General features: G+C 35.2%; 1 protein-coding gene across 3 annotated transcripts in view; it reads left to right on the top strand.

The window, feature by feature from the left end:
- RPGRIP1L (RPGRIP1 like) overlaps positions 1–19,737 on the top strand; it is a 115,213-nt gene that overhangs the window by 12,562 nt on the left and 82,914 nt on the right. For 2 of the 3 annotated variants that reach the window (XM_053601889.1, XM_053601899.1), the window contains 5 exons: positions 351–453; positions 3,218–3,361; positions 13,453–13,558; positions 16,179–16,325; positions 17,628–17,701. In XM_053601889.1, the coding sequence (XP_053457864.1) occupies positions 351–453; positions 3,218–3,361; positions 13,453–13,558; positions 16,179–16,325; positions 17,628–17,701 (574 nt within the window). The remainder of the gene's footprint in view (positions 1–350; positions 454–3,217; positions 3,362–13,452; positions 13,559–16,178; positions 16,326–17,627; positions 17,702–19,737) is intronic. The other variant, XM_053601904.1, reaches the window with a different exon arrangement.

Genomic DNA, 19,737 nt, shown 5'->3' with positions numbered 1-19,737 from the left:
GACCTGAACTGAAGACTTTAGTTCTTTTAGAAATTAACTTCAAAAAAAAAAAAAAAATTAACTTCGAGAGTTTCTCAATCTTAAGTTGAATCAAATTATTTCTAGATAATTTGGTTTCTACAGTGGAATGTATTAAATGGGCAACTGCTGTGTTTAATGCCTACTTGGGGGCTGAGATCTAGGATTCCCCATGGCAGTGTATTTTTAATTCTATGTACTGTAGAACACATAACTCTGAGTACTTAATAAAAGATTTTATTATATTTTAAATAGCCTTATGACAGGAAATGAAAGATCCTTCTTTTCTGACTTCATACTCCTATAATCATATTTTATTACTTTATTTTTAGGTATAAGATTCCAAGATGTAGACATAGCAGAAACACTACAACCCATGCTCACAAAATACAACAGCAGTTTGCTGGAAGAAGCCAGAGGAGAAATAAGAAATTTGTATGTGTTCTTTCCTGTGGTCATTTTAGAACTTTGTTTATTGATCATGTCTTTTTTAATCCCTCCTTTTCCTTTACTTAAATAAAATTGGTTTATATATTAGATAATTAAATATGAAATTATGAAATGTCCAAAAATCAAAGTATGCACCTATAGTATCGACACACTTTTGCCGTCTTAATGGTAGCGTGTTTATGCCAGTGGTGAAGAAGCCTGGAGAGTGAGTGGCAATGAAATTGAGAAAGGCATTTTCTACAGCTCGTTGAAAGTTGCACATTTTTCCTTCCAAGAAGTAGTCTAAAGCCTGGAAGAAGTGGTAGTTGGTACAAGGTCTGGTGAATATGAGAATAACAGAGTTTCCAAGTCCAGCTTCTGTAGTTGAAGCAGCATTGTTTGTGCAACATGTGACCAAGCACTGTCTTGCAAGAGAATTGACCTGTCTCTGTCAATCAGTCTCACCTATTTCATTGCAAAGCATTCTCATCATTTCATCCAATTGGTTGCCATAGACATCCTCTATAATCAATCAATCAAGTTGCAGAAAGCTATAGTGGGCAATACCAGCACTGAACCACAAAAGCAGACAAGACACCATTAGCTTCTTTGGATGAATATTCAGTTTGGTGTTATGTTTCATCTTTATACAACTATTATGCCAAATGCTTGCAGTCATCAAAAAGAATCCATTTTTCATCACACATAACAATATGGTGAAGAAATGGTTTGCCTTTATATTGTGACAGCAAAAGACTCGTCTCTTCTGAAGCTTGTTTAATTCATACAGAGCCCATCTAGCCATCTTCTTTACTGCTAATTTGTTTTATTTATTTATTTATTCATTTAATGTCATTTATTTTGGGACAGTTTCACTCACCCTGGGTAGAGTACTGTGGTGTCATAGCTCACAGCAACCTCAAACTGTTGGGCTCAAGAGATCCTCTTGCCTCAGCCTCCAGAGTAGTTGGGACTACAGATGTCTACCATGATGCCTGGCTGATTTTTCTTTCTTTCTTTCTTTCTTTTTTTTTTATTTTTTTAGTAGAAACGGGGTCTCACTCTTGCTTAGGCTGGTCTCCAACTCCTGAGCTCAGGCAATACACCTGCCTCAGCCTCCCAGATGCTGGGATTACAGGCATGAATGCCTGGCCTGCTGATTTGTTTTAAATGGTCCAGTGTTTTTGGAATAGTAATATCAACCCTTGCTGCTGATTCTCACACAGGTTGAGATGGATTTGCTTCCACCACAGCTTTCAGGTCATCGTTATCCACCTGTATCTCAGGTTGGCCACATGGCTCATTTTCAAGATTAAAATCACCAGAATGGAACTTCTCAAACCATCGATGTAGTGCGCGTTCATTAGCCACATCCTCCCCAAACACCTCATTGATGATCTCAAGCTATCTGCACTGCATTGGTTCCACAGTAGAACTCATATTCATGGTTATCCATGGTTTCACAAATAGTGCTGTACAAAAAAATTAGATAATCACAAGCCAAAACACATGTTTGAAAGAATGAGGATGTACCTTCACAATAAAAATAAAACAAGAAGTATCAAACTGAAATGTCAGCGATACCAGCTTAATAATAAACAATTTTCTCCACTAAAATATAGCTATGTTCTGTAGAGTAAGAACAGATATAATGTAACATGTTTTAGTAAAATAAGGAAAATGAACAACTTATCCAACTATTGAAGGAAGGATTTATAAAATAGTCTTTATTGTGATTTTACCCCCAAAGGAACAGCATAAAGTCCAGTCATTTAGAACAGTATAATATTTAGAGGCAGAAAGTCATGTAATTTGGGGGGGGGGCGGGTCCTGAACCAATTAGCTCTTTTTGTTGAAAATGAAAAAAATGAATTAGAGGGAGTGGCTTAAATGTTTGGAGTTACAGATACATATGGATTTCAGATTTTGTTTCCATGTGATTCTGCAGTACCGTATCCTTCATCATATCATGGTTTCAAAAAAGTTACTTCTGCCACATTTAGCTTACTTTTCTAGTTAATCAAAGCCTCATTGTTTCAGTATCTGAGTCACACAGTGAAGGTAAGATTCCACTTCATTTATAAGCCTTCACCTGGATCATCAAAAAGCAGTAATACTGAATAAGGAAAGGAAACATAACACAAAAAGTAACATACTTTGAAGAGCGAAATACAAAGTGTGAAAAAAGTAGCATACTTAGTTTAGATAGTTTTTTAAGAATAATATGGCTTTAAAATGTTTCCTTTTGAATGTTTTAAATATCAGTTATAGTAATGATTAGCCTGTGGGTAAATAAAAATAAAATACTAGACTTAATCTTGTTACCCAATAGTCAGCCAAAAAGTCAGGGTTCCTATTAGTTTCCTGAGGCTCATTACACATGGTAGATAGATGCATGTCAGGGACTGCAAATTATGTTTGGTAAGTTTCCTGCCATCCCTCTCTGAAGTGTTAATTGGCGTCACATAGACAGATGTGGGTGTATGAAGTAAGAAAAGCATATAAATTATTTGAAGACCAGATTGTATAGAGTGAGTGATCAATAAATACTTAATTGGATTAAACCAAAGTCCAGTCCAATGGCCAGGACATTATCTTGTAAAATGCTTATCTTGCTTTATTCCATGTGTTTCCAAATTGTCACATTTAATCTCCTATTTCACTGTGTGCAGAGGCTCTTAAACTAAGATTTTTAACTTGTTTGATCTTAAATACTGCACATTTTCCCTCAAAGTACAAATTCTTATTTAGGTTCCTTTTTAATTTCCAGAGAAAATGTTATTCAGTCACAGAGAGGCCAGATAGAAGAGTTGGAACACTTGGCCGAGATCCTGAAAACTCAATTGAGGAGAAAAGAAAATGAAGTGGAGTTCTCTCTTGTTCAGCTTAGAGAACAGCAGGCTACAGATCAAAGGTATGTTGAAACAGAAATATCGCTTTCATAGGGTCAAAATTAGTTTAAAATACTTTATCATGTGCTACAAAAGGATGAGTTTATCTAGTCTATTTTAAAATCATGTTTTTACTTAACATTCTTTATAACCTCACTCTAGACCTACTAACTGCTACCAACAACTCTAGTGTAAGGACAATTTTCCATAACCTGCTCTGCCTTTAAGCAGCTTCTGATAGGTGGAGCTCAAACTCATCTTATTTCCTCTGTTTGTTTTTCCCCATTTGCCAAGACGTCAGGAATTTTTTTTTTTTTTTTTTTTGAGACAGTCTCACTGTGTCACCCTCCATAGAGTACTGTGGCCTCACAGCTCACAGCAACCTCTAATTCTTGGGCTTAAGTGATTCTCTTGTCTCAGCCTCCCAAGTAGCTGGGACTACAGGTGCTCACCACAATGCCCAGCTATTTTTTGGCTATAGTTGTTGTTGTTTGGCAGGCCCAGGCTGGGTTTGAACCCTCCAGCTCCAGCGTATGTGGCTGCTGAGCTACAGGCACCGAGACTTTTTTTTTTTTTTTTTTTTTTTGGTGAGAGTGTCTTACAGTGTTGCCCTGGCCGGCCTTGTTGAACTCCTGGCCTCCAGCAATTCTCTTTCAGCCTCCCAATTTGACTGCAGGAAGTCCTGCTTCCATTTGATTATAGCTACCTAAAGCAATATGGGTGACAAGGACTCAGATGTTGACACACCTTATACGTGAGTTCAGCCTTATTTAATTTTTTTTCAACCTTAAAAAGTAGTAAATTCCATAATATGGTACCAGTTTTTGCTTCCCAAAAGATGTTACCTCTACCAGTATTCAACATTTGCTTTGCAGTCGGTTGATCAGTCATGGATTCCCGGGCACCTGTTGGTAATCTCTTTGCCACCTTTTTCCTGTTGACAGTTCACAATCATTCGGCATTTTCTTTCCCATCTTCCTTTGTCATTTTTTTTGGTTCCTAATACCAGTTCACTCACTTTGTGCTTTGTACTTTCAGCAAGACTTTATCTTTTTACCATATCCTTTCTTGAACTATTGTATCTTCTTCCCTTTATGGATTTTTTTCTTTTCTTTTTATTTATTTATTTTTTCTGGACCCAGCATACCCAAAGAGGAGAGAGTTGTATGTGAAACGCCGATGGAACCCATCACTCAGCTCTACCAATTATCAGTATCTTACCAGTCTTGTAATGTCTATTTCCTCGAGTTTATTTTCTTTTTCTTTTTTTTAAAGAGATAGGCTCTTGCTTTGTTTGCCCATGCTGGAGTGCTGTGGTGCAGTCACAGCTCACTGCAGCTGGCACACACCAGCACACCACCATCCTGGAGAGCCAGGATGAGACTAGCTGCCCAAGCAGTCTTCCCACTTCAGCCTCCCAAAGTGCTGAGATTACAGGCATGGTCCACCCAAACCAACCCTATTTTCTTCAATTAATTAGCCCCAGCTAGATATGTCACTTCAATGAGGTACGTATTGTCTAAAGAGGAATTTCGTTAACCTAACCCCATTATCACACCTAACAAAATCCACAGTAGTTCCTTGATATCATCTAATAACCAGTTTATATTTAAACTTCTCTAAAGATGTTTCTCTGCTATTCATTTCAACTGGAATCCGAGTAAGGTCTACACATTACATTTGGTTGTTACATCTCTTAATGTCTCTCTCATCTCTCTCAATGTTTTTTCTAGACCTGACCTAGTTTCCCTACTGATTTTTCTCTTTTGCAACACGTGAGATACCATGTTTATATGGCTGTTTTATTATTTAAAAAAAAAAAGTAAAAGTCCCTAGCTTTTCATTTCAGATTCAAAGTTTGTCTTTTAACAAACTAAACTTAAATGGTAATATATGAAGAACCTAAGAAAAGATGTATAATATCAGATTTGTTTAAAAAATTAACTGGAAAAAATTAAAAATAAAGAGGACTAAAAAATACAGGAAAAGTTTTATATTTCAGAGATTTAAAAGATTAGTATTACTTTTAATAATTTTTATTCCTAAAAAGCTATGTGTAAAATTAAATGATATAAGGAAATCCTATATCTAGTGGCATTATTTTATTTATTTATTTATTCCTTTATTTTTTGAGACAGTGTCTCACTCTGTTGCCGTGGATAGAATACCATGGTGTCACAGCCCATGTCAACAGGCATGCATTACCATGCCTGGCTAGTTTTTCTATTTTTAGTAGAGACGGGTTCTCACTCTTGCTCAGGCTGGTCTCAAACTCCTGAGCTCAGGCGGTCCACCCACCTCAGTCTCCCAGAGTGCCAGGATTACAGGCTTGAGCCACCGCACCTGGCCTATCTCGTGACATTATATACTTTTCTAAGTGTAGAGCAAAAGAAGCGTGAATATTTTTAGAATGATGTTTAAATTAGAAGATACAATTTGAACCCTGGCTTTGAGCTACAGGCACCACCCGCCAAAAGCCATCTTTAAGACATTGCATGAATATAAAAATTCACATAGGCCAAGCCCCAAGATTGAGGCCATCCCTATCAAATTTACTCAACTACTGAGTCCAAGGTCGTCAGAACTGCTTTCCATATTCTATTTTTCAAGAGAGAGTGTAATGGACACAGTTTTGGCCATTCCGTTTTCCAAACAGATACGGTCATCTAGGAGCCAGACTTTGAGTGTCAGTCCTGGACCAGCAGAAGAAATAGAGTGAAGACAAGGACACAGTTTGTCCTATAAACTTTGCAGTAAGAGACAAGGACATCCACCCAGAGAGCAGCCAAGGCTCTCCTCGGGGTTATGTTCTTTACTCTATGGCAGTCTTTTTTTTTTTTTTCACATCAAGAATTAAAAGCAGAGATAAAATGAGTATTATAAGCAAAGGAATTTTTTTGCAGAAGCCAAAGAAATAGTTTGTACCCTACCTCACTGATTTTATAAAATTGAAAATTTACATGTCATTTGCTTAGAAGGAAGGATGTATGTAGTGAATAGCATATTGTTTCTTAAAATATAGTTGTGAAAGCTGAAGAAATAAATTAAGGGCCTTCAATGCTTTTTTTATTATTATTGCTTACACATAGCTCAAATTTTTATGTGTAACAGTGAGTTTTTTGAGACTAATGGAAAACTGTTGAAAAAAATGCTGGGAAGAATATAAAACTTGGTATAATTTACTGTAGAGAAAAATCACAAAATGGAAAACATATTTAAACGTCTCTTTCACGGATACATTATTTCAGATTTGAAATTCTAGAAGTCTGATCTGGATGTTGGACTCCTTGTTCTCAAACATGAACCTAACGTCGTCGTAATCTTCAGAGTGGTAGTGCTTGATATTTATGGCAAAGAGTCTTTTCATAGAATATTACAGAAACTCTTCATAGTATGTGTTTAATAGAGCAGTTTGGTTTGGCATCAGCTTGACATAAACTTTTGGTTATCCAAAGCCCTTAATTGCTTTGAAGTAAAAGCCCCAGTGCTGCTCTTTTTTATTAAAATCATGTTTTTTCCTGTTGTTGTGGTCTATTTTGGAAGACTGAGTTGTAATTTTTGCATATGTTCTACATAATGCCTCATTAGCAAAAAATCTTGTATCATTTACAAGTAGCCTGAATGTCTGTGTTGTTTTGAACAAAAATCCATATTAAAATTTAAACAATATAAAAATGCACATTTTCTGTCTATTAAAAAGGCTGTCTTAAATTAAATGCAAAGCAGTAACCAGTGAACACATGTACATGAACATTAAAATCAGAATAATTTTACCATTTATTGACCTTTTTCAATTCCAGAAATATTTATACTCTTACCAAATGTGCAACTAGTTTGTACTAAGTGTTTTTTTTAAATAAATGTTAGGGTGTTTACCTTCTTAATTAAAAATCATGTAAGTGCCGTAATGTTCCAGTGGAGGAAATTTAACCCATAAGTATTTCAAACATTCCCACTTGCTCCTTCCCTTTGGCCGACAGCATCCTGTCAACGCTCACAACAGAAAAGCCCCTTGCAGCCTTGCTTTATAAGAAACATCTTGGCTTTGGGGGCTCACTCTCTCTCCTCTGTACAGATACAGGATTACTTCCTAGCACTCTAAGTACTTCCAAGCCCTCTAAGTTCTTCCTCAAGTTTTCATTTTAAAAAAATTGCAAGCCTAGGGCTGCGCCTATGACTCAAAGGCCCCACATATTGGAGGTGGTGGCTTCAAACCCAGCCCTGGCCAAAAACTGCAAAAAAAAAAAAAAATTTGCAAGCCTACAAAATAGTGGAAAGTAGAGTGAGCATTCGTGTCCCTTTCACTCCTCAGCGTATTTGTGAATGGCACAGAAAGCCTATTTCTGTATCCCACATGTTCGTGCGTGAACCCTTTTCCTTTCTGTCCTCTCTTTTCTTCTCTCCTATCTCTTTCCCCTTTCCCCCTCCTCTCTCTCTCTACCCTTCTCTTCCACACTCTTCCTCCCTGTCGTCTTCCCATTTGAAAGTTCGGTGTATATTCCTTCACCCTCTGTATACCTATAAGCATTTTCCAGGAACAGGGATATCCTGCTACAGAGCACAGTTCAGCCATCACATTGGAGACCTTAATCAGTGATGATACAGTAGTATCATCTGATACACAGTCCACCCCCAAATTTCTCCATTTGTCCCAATAATGTCTTTTATAGCTTGGATTTTTTAATATCGGTTTATGTATTGTTTTGAACTAGGATCCAATCCAGGTTCATGTATTGCACTTAGTTCTCTTACCTTTTAAGCTTTCTTTATTCTAGAATAATACCCCACTCTTTCTAGCCCGTTGACATTTATTTGTAGAATGCCCCTCAATTTGGATTTGCCTGATTGCCCAGCCCCCCAATTTAGAGGGCACATCTGATTCTCTAACGGAAGGGTAGGTGGGACCAGGGATAACCATGCAAACATTATTACATGGGGGTAGGGGGAGATCTGTCACCTTTTAAAAATATATTCACCAAGCTCAGGGACCGTCCTCGTTAGTATAGTGGTGAGTATCCCCGCCTGTCACCAAGCTCTTCCTGTTCTTCTGAATAGCTTAGGATTTGCCCAGTGAAAATTATCACACTGAAATACCATTTCTTTTATCCCTGTACCTTTTTTTTTTTTTAATAATTGTAGAGATTTTATTTTATTATTTTTTTTTTTTTGTGGTTTTTGGCCAGGGCTGGGTTTGAACCCACCACCTCCAGCATATGGGACTGGCGCCCTACTCCTTGAGCCACAGGCACCACCTATCCCTGTACCTTTTATTATTAATATTATCTAAGGTTTTTCCGTGATAGTGACTTGACATATTTTCTCAGCACTTTGTATAACCATCAGAAATTGTCACAATTAATAGTAACTAATAGGCCAGGTGCAGTGCCTCACACCTGTAGTCCTAGCACTCTGGGAGGCTAAGACGGGTGGATTGCCTGAGCTCACTGGTTCGAGACCAGCTTGAGCCAGAGCAAGACCCCCATCTCTAAAAATAGCTGGGCATTGTGGTGGGCACCTGTAGTCCCAGCTACTCAGGAGGCTGAGGCAAGAGAATCGCTTGAGCCCAAGAGAGTTGGAGGTTGCTGTGAGCTGTGACTGCACAGCACTCTACCACACACAGTCTCTAACAAAGTGAGATTCTGTCTCAAAACAAAAGAAAAAAATAGTAACGAGTATATTGGTACATACATGATAGTGATGGAGAAGTTAAAACTTTGGAGCTTCTTAGAGAAGAAAGTAACTTAGAAGAGTGGGAAGAATTTAGGTCTTAGAACTAGGTATGAGTATGGATTCTATCACATAAGGACTTTGAGTTCTTTACTTCTGTGAGCTTCAGTTAGCTACCTGGACTATAAAACAAATAGATTAAAACAGGTAAGTGGTTTCCTTCCTTTAAACAACAACCATTTTCTCCCTAGGGACCTCATACTTCTGAGAGATTTTTGCATACAAAATAAGCTGTTGAATTCATCAAAGATCTATATCATGGCAATTATTCCTTCTGAAAACTGTGACATAACCTATGTTAATGCCCTGGATTGGTATAATTCTATCAAAAAACAATACAAAATCTTTAGTTCACTTTTGCAACTTCATTGCTGGTAAATCTACATTTCCCGTTGGGCTTTTTGAAATAAGTCTCAGATTCCCATTCCTAGTCCTGTAAATCTCTAGTTGGAATCCATTAAACTTGATCTTAAAAATGGTTCCCTTAGGAACACGAGCCAGGATTTGGGCTTTTTCTGTTCCCAGCATTTTCGTAAGAATGAAGTTACAGTAGAACCTCTGTAAGTTGACCGCCAAGACCTAGTCAACACGTGGAGGTGGTCAACATCAGGAACCAGCCTGCTGCAGGGATACATACACGTGGTGCATGTCCAGTCTGTGAAAATTAGTCTGTCACATTCAGGAGGTAGACATCTAGGGGGGTTCCACTGTACTTAGTTCTGATTTACAGTTTGAGCCAACACACACCACAACAAAGTTATGTTCCAGAGGCAAGTAAACATATGCAGATTTTTTCCTTTCTGCAGTCTTAATTCAGGGAATACTATTTTTACCTATGAACTCAAATAGCAGTTTTGAGCAAAACCAAATTACCTCTCAAATAGACTTTCTTCAGCTGTTTTGGAATGGAAGCTTATTCCATGCAAATTATTAGCAGCCTTCTGTAGTTCTATTCAAAAGTAGTCACCTTGCTAGTGATTGTTATCTGTGTATTTCTAATAAGAACTATGAATGACCTATATTTCTTTCAACAGCACTTACAGAAGAATGTCTGCCACTGTTCAAAAAAATCTGAAGACTCTAAGATTGTTTTCAACCTTATCCCCAAATTTAGTCAACCTAATACTATTACTCAAAAAGAATCTCTCTGTTCCATCTCATAAATATGTGACCCAGCTACGTCCCAGAATCTCTTCTGGGTTCTGGAGACTTCTGTTCTAAAGGGTGTTAAATACTATAACATTTTAGTCTCAAAAAATTCAAGAAGCTTTTTTAACTGTCATGATCCTTACTCTAGTGAAGAATGAAATGTTGGCAGGAGTGTGGGGGAAGGGAGGTGAGTGCCTGGGGAATTAAGTGTATAAAACTTTCACTGGTGCAAAGATTTTTGTTTCTTAAGCCTTCATATTAGACTATACATCACATAGCTGCACTGAAGTTTTACTTCTCCAGTGTGTCTGAGGTTTTACGTTTCTGGGTTTATTATGGCACCAGTAGCAAAGCTGGAGTCGAGTGTTTTCAAGCTTCCATTAGACATTCTTTTTTCAGAGTTTATTGCTTGACTGTTTCAAATTATATGAGAGAAACTTGGCACACAGGTTGTTGAGCTGGATTACTTTTTTCAACATAAAATCTAATTTATTTCAGTTTGTTTTTAATCTAGGGATGGGCCAACAACTCTACTCATAGTTTTAGAAGATTTGATCATGATTCTAAGTCACGTGTCTATTAAAAAAAAGGGGGGGGGGAGTAACTTCATTTTCCAGCTTAATCGTTCATGGTTTTTTCAAAATCCTTGTTGAAAAATTTGAGAAATTTATTTTACAAAGCACTTAATTAGTATGCTTGATATCTGTTTGCAGATCATTTCACCATGCGTAATGCAGCATGTATGGTTTGGTACATGACCGTCAGAGTTCATCTGAATGTTTTTACCATGCATTGGTCTTTCTGTTAGAATGTCATCATCCTCAAGATGTGGTGTTCCTGTCATAGTCTGTGGAAGTCACTTCAAGTCAATATTTTAAGTCACTTAAAGTGTTGCTCATAAAACTAACCCTGTGTCTGTTCTTCAAAGACAAAGCTGACACCTTACTCCGCGTGCGTAGAAGGCTAGGACTGGCCACTTAGAAATGACTCTCACTACCTTTTGTCTAAAACATCCTTCTACTTGTCATCTTTTTGTGACATCTCCTTTCCTCTTTCTCACTTCCACCCTTATTTTTTTCATAGTTTATCTATGTGAAAATGTGGAGGTGATTGTCAAGTCTGAGGTGATTTTCACTGTATGCCTTCGTTAAAGGCTAGACCACATTCATCACATTGCCGGTTTTAGCATTTTTGTGCTGTCACTTACCCAGCGCTTAGCTTAACGAGTTACCCTTTTCCTTTTCATTACCCTCACAGAATATGGGGTCTTGCTCAGGCCCCTAAACTGATACTTATAAGTAATTATCAAAGGGCGGTAGGGTTTGCTTTGTCCCAGAAAAGGTGTACTCTACAACAAACTGACTATTTAAAGTGCCATGTCATTATTGCTGTTTTCTAAATACTACTTGTGTTACGTTTATGCCTACTCAATATTAGTATAAAGTGTCCTGTCATTTTCTTGGCAATATTTTGAAAAGGTTAAACTCCTCAGAGTTAAGGAAAATACTCAAGAAAGTACCCACCAATTAAACCACTGAAAGGTTTTGAAATATGCTTACTGGCCTTTGATTTAACAAAGAAAAATTTAAAATTAAAATCTGTTGTAACTTTATATTGCCTAATGGATTATTGAGATTTAATTCTTTGTTACTATTATCAGGAAGTAGTTATTCAAATACATCTGAATCTTCTTGAAAATGTTAACTTTTTTTAAAAAGAACTGAAAATGTAAGAAAAGATTTTAAGTATTTGAATCACATTCTGTTTTTCTATAACAATAAACATTAAATTGAGTAGTCAAAGCAAGTAATTCTGGGGAAACAGGTAAATTATATTTTGACATCTAAATATGAAAATGATATAGATATTCCTCTAGACTTTATTTAAATATTTTTCTCTTCATATTTTGTGCATGTATTTTTTTTTAAGTGAATAAGAGTGGTACTGAGGGAATAGTGACTGTACTATTGAAATAATATGTGCTCAGAACTACATTTTAGACACATAATTGTTTTAACATTGTGTTAAGACTGCATACCGGGCAGGATTCAGGTTCTTGGACTTATCTTCTGTGTGAGGACAATTAACTGTCCAAAGCCAAAATACAATGAACTTTCAAATATCAAAGAGGAAAATTAAGTATTTCAAGTCCTCAGCTGGTTTACAGATGTGTGAGCTTTGTAGTCCATTTTCTGGTTCCAGTAGGGCATTGTGACAATTTTTCCAATATGTGTACATTAGATAAGTTTTGAAAGTAAAATAACTGTCTTTAAATACTGAAATAAGTTGCTGAGTTTAACATTTTTACATTTTTCTCTAAAAATGAAGTATAAAGTCAGGCTTCACAATTCTAAGGATACTTTGAATGTAAATTATTAAATGAAGAAACCTTTCTCTGTCAGGAAAATAAATGCCTTTTGAAACAGGTATTCATTTAGATCTATGATTAACCTTTAACAAGATCTTCCTGTTAAATTCTACATTTGCTTTAATCTCAGTAGGAAAAATACAAAATAGTATTGTAGCATATAGGGTTTCTATATACCCTCTGGACATCAAATGATCTCTTACAGCTAAAGGCACATCTGCAACATATTTAAATGCCAGCTTTGGGCATTATTAGTATAAAATGCTAAGTCACTTTTCTGGAAATATTTTGAAAAGTTTAAAACTGTAAGAGGAAACTCCAATAAATGGTGATCTTATGATACCATTTGCTTCAAGGGAGTGGTAGGAAGATGAATAGCTATATTGCATATTTTTTATTTAGGTAGAAAAATAGCATGATAGTTCTCCTTAAAATATGTGTGAAGTTTGATAATGGAACCATTGCTGTACTAAAAACTCATGTGTTTTCAGATTACCTTTTAGGAGACTTACGAATTGATTTTAAATCCATGTTATCAGTCATGGTAGAGGTAACATAGTCATCAATTCACTATAAAATGATTTTAAATTCATATTATCAATTGTAGATGTAACATAGTCATCAAGTTTGGAGGCTTCCTTCAAACTCTGAGAGTTTGAGTTTACGAAAGTTTCAAGAATGATTATTAGTTGCTTTACATAATGTGTTCTATATTTATAATAATCCAGAAACCACACTGATGTGCAAGTACAGAAACATTTCCTAAGTAATATTAATTGAAAAATTATAACTACACCATTGATATTTTTTCTTTTAACTTATTATTATTTTTTTTTTTTTACTTCTATCTTTCTTAACACAACTCTGAAGATCAAATATTCGGGACAATGTAGAACTGATTAAGCTTCATAAACAGCTAGTGGAAAAAAGCAATGCTCTTTCAGTAATGGAAGGAAAATTTATTCAGCTTCAAGAGGTACTGTGGTAATTTGTTTTATTATGATGATGTAAAGGATTCAAAAATAGTGTTCAGGGTTAGTTTGTTAACATAGAAGGTCAAACATAAAAAGTAATTTTTAAAATTTTTTTTATTCACGAAATGTGTGTCATTTCCCTTCATATATTGGTTTTTATAACTTAATTACTTAAGAAATAATTAACTCCTTATACTTTTATATACTTTCATATACTTATACTATTTATAGAATATGTCATTGTAAAATAATAAAAACATTTATTATAAATCTTATATTATCTGAATTCATTGTGGGAACATAGCACTGAAGTTTTTGCTATATTTGTATTTATCTTCAACTCTAAGTGTTTATAAATTATCAAAGATAGACCCAAGTTATGAATAGGTCAGTTATCATGTTCTGTTTAATCTTTCTTTGATGTGGATTTTCTTACTATTTTGGTCACTACCATTATCTGAAAATATTTGAGGTCTCATAATGTCAACTATCAGTGTATTTATTTTATATCTTACCAATTCAGGTTGATAATACTTGAGATTCTTTATCCCCATGGTTGTTTTAACAGAACTGTGGCCCCATAGGAATGTGCCACCAAAGGACTCCTATTTGTTGGTACTGCATAATTAACTTAGATTCTGGAATTAATGAACTCCAAAACATTGCAGATGAGCAGAATTTATATTAAGCAGTACTTTGAAGTACTGAGAAAAAGAAAGCAGTAAACTGATTTAAAGCATAGGGTCATCTCTGAAGCCTAAATTCAGCATTCAATTAGATAGCGAACTTCAGGAACCACCTTAAATGCCAAGTAATAACTACTTGTGTATAAATGTGAAAGTTAGCAAAAGAAGAGAATGACTAGAGAATGGAAGTGATAGTTCTATCTACATATAGATAGAAGAGGGGAATTTGAAAAGATATAGTTGAGGCTCGGTGCCCGTAGCTCAGTGGTTAGGGCACTGGCCACAGGCACCAGGGCTGGTGAGTTCAAACCCTCCCTGGGCCTGCTAAACAACAACAACAACAACAATTAAAAAATAGCCAGTGTACCCCAACTCATGAAAAAAATGGAAAAACCCAGCCAGGCGCCGCAGCGAGCACCTGTAATCCCAGCGGCTTCTGGAGGCTGAGGCAGCGGGGTGCCCGCAGCCCAAGTCTGAGGGTGTGGTGAGCTACCACGCCCACTGCACTCTGCTCAGGGGCATAGGGTGGGACCCTGTCTCAACAACAACAACAAAAAAAGTAAAGTAAAGAAATAAAAAATAAGCAACAAAACAAAATTTTAAAAAAGCCTAAAATAAAATAAAAAAACAAAAAAAATAGCCAGTGTAGTATTTATTTTCGTTCGTTCTTTACGAGATTTTTGTTTCTAGTCCTTATCTTAAACATTGTTATTGTTATTAAATTTCAAGTCTTTTTAATTTTGTGGAGACAAATAAAATGGAAACCTAATTAATACATGTATATGTAAAAATAAAAAAATAAAAAAATAAAAATGGCCTGGCATTGTGGTGGGTGCCTGTAGTCCCAGCTACTTGGGAGGCTGAGGCAAGAGAATCACTTAAGCCCAGGAGTCTGAGATTGCTGTGAGCTGTAACATTATGGCACTCTACAGAGAGCAACATAGTGAGACTCTGTCTTAAAAAAAAAAAAAGATATATTTGAAAGCCATTTCTAAGATGAGGAATTAAGAAAGGAATTGAAATGATTTTACATTCAACTATCACTTTCACTGTTTTGATTTCCATTTAACAGTGACCCTGGGTATTTGTTTAAATAGCAACAATAATAAGTGTCTGCTAGAGTACAGGTACCTCTTTGGGGAATTGATGTGGGTTAAAGATTTGAGATGTTCAGGCCAACAGCCTTAATGAAGTGAGCAGCTCAGAGGAATCTGGCTGGAGATACTGTTCTGTAATAATACCAGTATGAATGAAAATTGACCTGAAGAGCTCTGTAGCCTGGTTTCTTTTACATGAGTGAAGAAAACCTTCAGTAGAGCTTTGGGGGCTTTATTTAGCAGATGAGGCCTTGCATGTTATGGCTCTATGGTCCCTATGAGAAGACTTTTATGTAATTGCCTATTTTATTTATTGAAGTTTATAAAACTGAACTTAAAGCATGATCATAAATAGACCATTTTTTAAAAAAATTAAGAGTTTATAAGTATTTTACTGAATTGAAAATTTTAACTTAATTATAATTAAAAGCTAACCATCCGAGTCTGTCTGTATGGTATGATAGCATGTCTCCTCAGCTCAAGTCTCTGTGGTCAGCATTTTTGACCCATGCAGCTTTTTAGACAGCATATCCAACCAACATAACCACAGCAAAAAGAAAAAAAATTAGTTGTTAAAACTAACTTACTTACTGGTCACTTTCAACAAGTCAAAAACTAGGGAGAAATAATGAAGGACAGAAACAATTTGCATTATGTGACTCTGTTTTCTTTATGTCACACTCAGGTCAGCATAATATGATATCAGATAACTAGCACATCTGTGATGTGGAAAGTAAGCTGTATGCTGCGACCTTCAGGAATAAATTTATTTATTGTAATTATTTAGTCAAAGTATAATCCAAAAATAATGTTGAAAAGATTTTCTTTTTGTTTTTTAGAAGCAGAGAACTCTCAGGATCAGCCATGATGCCTTGGTGGCAAACGGAGATGAGTTAAATATGCAACTTAAAGAGCAGCGTTTAAAATGCTGCAATCTTGAGAAACAACTACATTCCATGACATTTTCTGAAAGAAGAATAGAAGAGGTAAGCTCCCAGAGAGATTAGCCATCTGTAACTGTTTTGAAAAAGTAAAATAGAAACATTTAAAATACTATATTTATTTTAAAACCATAATATAAGCTACATAAATTGTATTTTGAGCACAGCAAAATAGAGTAGTCAATACAGTATGTGAGTGGCACATCAGTGCCTAACAGTACTTACTTAGAGATGTGCTGAGATCTACTGTTTACCTGAAGGATTAAAGGTCCTTGGATAAAAAGAAAACAGACACTTTGAAACTGAGGCCAGATTACCTACAGAACTAACCTTTCTCAGCTACAATTATGAATCATTTGAGTTACAAAAACAAAGTTATAGGAATATATCTGAAGAGATGGATATTATGTTCTGCAATATCAGAAATTTTTGTGAAATTAGCTGATTTTTGTTTGAAAACTCATCTATTATTGTTACTACTCATGTCTCCTAACCAGCACATCCCAAAAGCATGTCTTTTTCTGTAGTCTATGAAACTCATTCCTAAAAGAGTGGAAATGAAATAAGACGCCTACATTCTGTTCTGATCTTGGGAGAATCTTTTACTCTGTCTTTATAGCATCTAAAGAGAATTCTGAAAATTGAAATAAATTTAAAGATTATTCTAATCCATGGAGAAAAGTTCTGATTACAAAATATACTTAATGAATGAAATTTAAAAATAAATACTAGAGTACAGAAATCTACCTTTCACTCTTAAAGATGTACTTATTACCCTAAGTTTATTTTTGAAAAATATTACTCATTGAGATGAAACAAGGTATACAGTTTTATTTATTCATTCATTTCTGCCTAAGATATACTGCTGGCTATTTGTAAATTCCAGGTAACATGAGAAATTGTGTCTTTAGAGTAAACAGTAATTGACACAAATTATTTGAAATGAACTTAAGAGAAAAGTTAATCCCTTTATTTTTTTATGGGCCATTTGGAAATTAATCCAAAATGAATATAATGATAGAATTCATTGTGGTGAAAAGCAAAATATATTGCTGTCCAGAACTTCACAGCAAACTCTTAACATATTCTTTACTGAGTTCTGGCACATGTTGCCATAAAACAGTACATACATTTCTACTAAATTTAAATAGGAATATTAATTTCATGTTTATTTAACAACTTGGAATTAAATGCAGACAATATGAACCGTCTAGTAGCAGCTGACGTTTAGAAACCAAGACTGAAACAAGTTAGCCTCATCTCATGGAATTTTTCATGGTTTTTAGCTTTTACCCCATTTAGTATTACATAATAATCACCTAATGTGTAATTTTCTTTTTATTTTAGCTGCAGGATAGAATTAGTGATTTAGAAAAGGAACGGGAACTTTTAAAGGAGAACTATGATAAGCTGTATGACAGGTAAATCACGATTCCATGGGTTCTTTCCTTCTCTTGTTCTAAGTTCTTTTGTAGCAAAACATTTGTTATCAGAATATCTGATGCTGAGTAAAGAATTAGCAACAAACGATAGCAAGAAATATCCATACTTTATAAGAGAAAAGTAAGATTTTTTAAGTATTGGTAATGAGTTTTTTAACCTCAGCAGTAATCTGTCACTACTAAGAAAACCTCGCTTTGTTGCCAGTAACGACTGTCACTCACTGGACACTAACTGTAGTTACATATATACATATAGCCTGGCAGACAGCACGCTAGATACTCTGCATTCATTGTTAGAAGTTTCTCACAGCACCTGGAAATGTAGGTATTGCAAATGCCCGTTTTTCAGACAAGGAAGATAAAACAGAGTTAAATAATGTTAAGAGGTACTTTGTAACTATAAAAGGCATGAGATAATAGAGCTTGTGTTTGAACCTCTTTAGGTCCCTTCACTGGGCTCTCCAGTTTGTTAGCTGAGAGTTATTTTGTTGGGGAAAAAATAATTGTCTCTGATTCTTACAAAGAGAGACACAATCATCTTTATCTCAATATAAATTTTAAAGGATTGCTTCAATGTCGTTTCTTAATTGGCTTCATAATTATGGTTTAGAAATTGATCCCCTCTGATAATTTTAGAAACAAAATTTTATTCCACACCCAAGTTTAGTCAAGTAATAGAAATATCTGTGTGCGAATACACATGTATGTGTAACTTTTAAAGTTCTTTTTTAGTTTGATACTGATAAATTATAAATATAGGTTTACATGAAAGCAAATTTAATATGTATTTAAATATGTCATCGCTGATATTCAACAGTTGCTTCTATGGATCATATGCTAAAACCTCAGAAAATAGCCATCTGAGCTACAATACATCTTTAACTTTTTAACTGTATGTTTCATGTTTTTCCAAATTAAATTTGCATTTTTCAAATTAAACAAATCATACCCAAAGAGGGTGAGGATGGGCTTTTGTTTTGGCTGACTTCGGAAAAATTATCTAAATTAATATAAGGTATTATTCCAGTGGATGCTTTTGAAAAATTCAGATGTCATTGTACAGATTGTACTACACCCTATTAGATAACAGAGAAGATAATATTATCCCTGTATTTTATAAAAAGGGAACTGAGACACCAAAAAACTTAAGAGACTTATGCAGAGTCACACAACATTGCTGAGACTCCTTGTAAGACCAAAATCCAAATTATTTTTACTGTAAAACTTGAACTTTTTCCCCTATGCTTCATGATTTCTCTGATTTTAATTGCATTGGGAAATTGTATATATGAAAGGCAAAGATTTGTGGAGTAAGGGAAAAATTCATAATTTTTGTTGGTTCACATTTATCTTCAACATACTATAATTTCAAATAATTTGCATAGTCTAAGTACAAGAAAGTAAGTGTCATTTATCCATTACTTCTATATTTTCTACTTCTCCCCAGTTTGAAAATTTGCTGAACATACATAGTTTCTTGGAATAAAAACATTAAACTTAGCTGGGAATACTGCGTAAGTAGAATTTTGAGAAAGTCATGTTTTCCCCATATTTACTTTATACTTACATGAAACTTTATCCTTCCACATTAAAAGATGATCTAAGAATGTAATTTTAACTTTGAAGGGTTTTTTCTTAATGTTTCATGCTTGAGCTACTTTTTTCCCCTGTCACACTAAAAGCTGACTTCATTGGGCTTGAATTTTATGTGAGGTACAAGGAAGTAAATATGTGTTAGGAGGGTCAAAAATATTTAATGTCAAAAGAGAAATTAAAGTCACTTCAGAACAAAATCCACCCAAAACACATAATAGTAAATAGAACTTTAAATTCTTGAATACAGTTTTTTAAAATATGTTTTCAGAAGTTAAATAGAGAAACTCTACAGAAACAACGTCATCCTAAGGTTCTCTACAGCTCTTGCGTTTCATGGCACTGTTACTCCTCACTGCCAACTGCTCAGATGCCGCAAACGGCATTACACTCCCTGGTGGGTGAGTCATAATGATAGCATG

The sequence above is a fragment of the Nycticebus coucang genome, chromosome 2, assembly GCF_027406575.1.
Source record: "Nycticebus coucang isolate mNycCou1 chromosome 2, mNycCou1.pri, whole genome shotgun sequence".
In the NCBI taxonomy this organism is placed as follows: domain Eukaryota; kingdom Metazoa; phylum Chordata; class Mammalia; order Primates; family Lorisidae; genus Nycticebus; species Nycticebus coucang.
The sequence above is the reverse complement of the archived record's forward strand: the minus strand, read 5'-3'. Positions and strand labels throughout refer to the sequence as shown.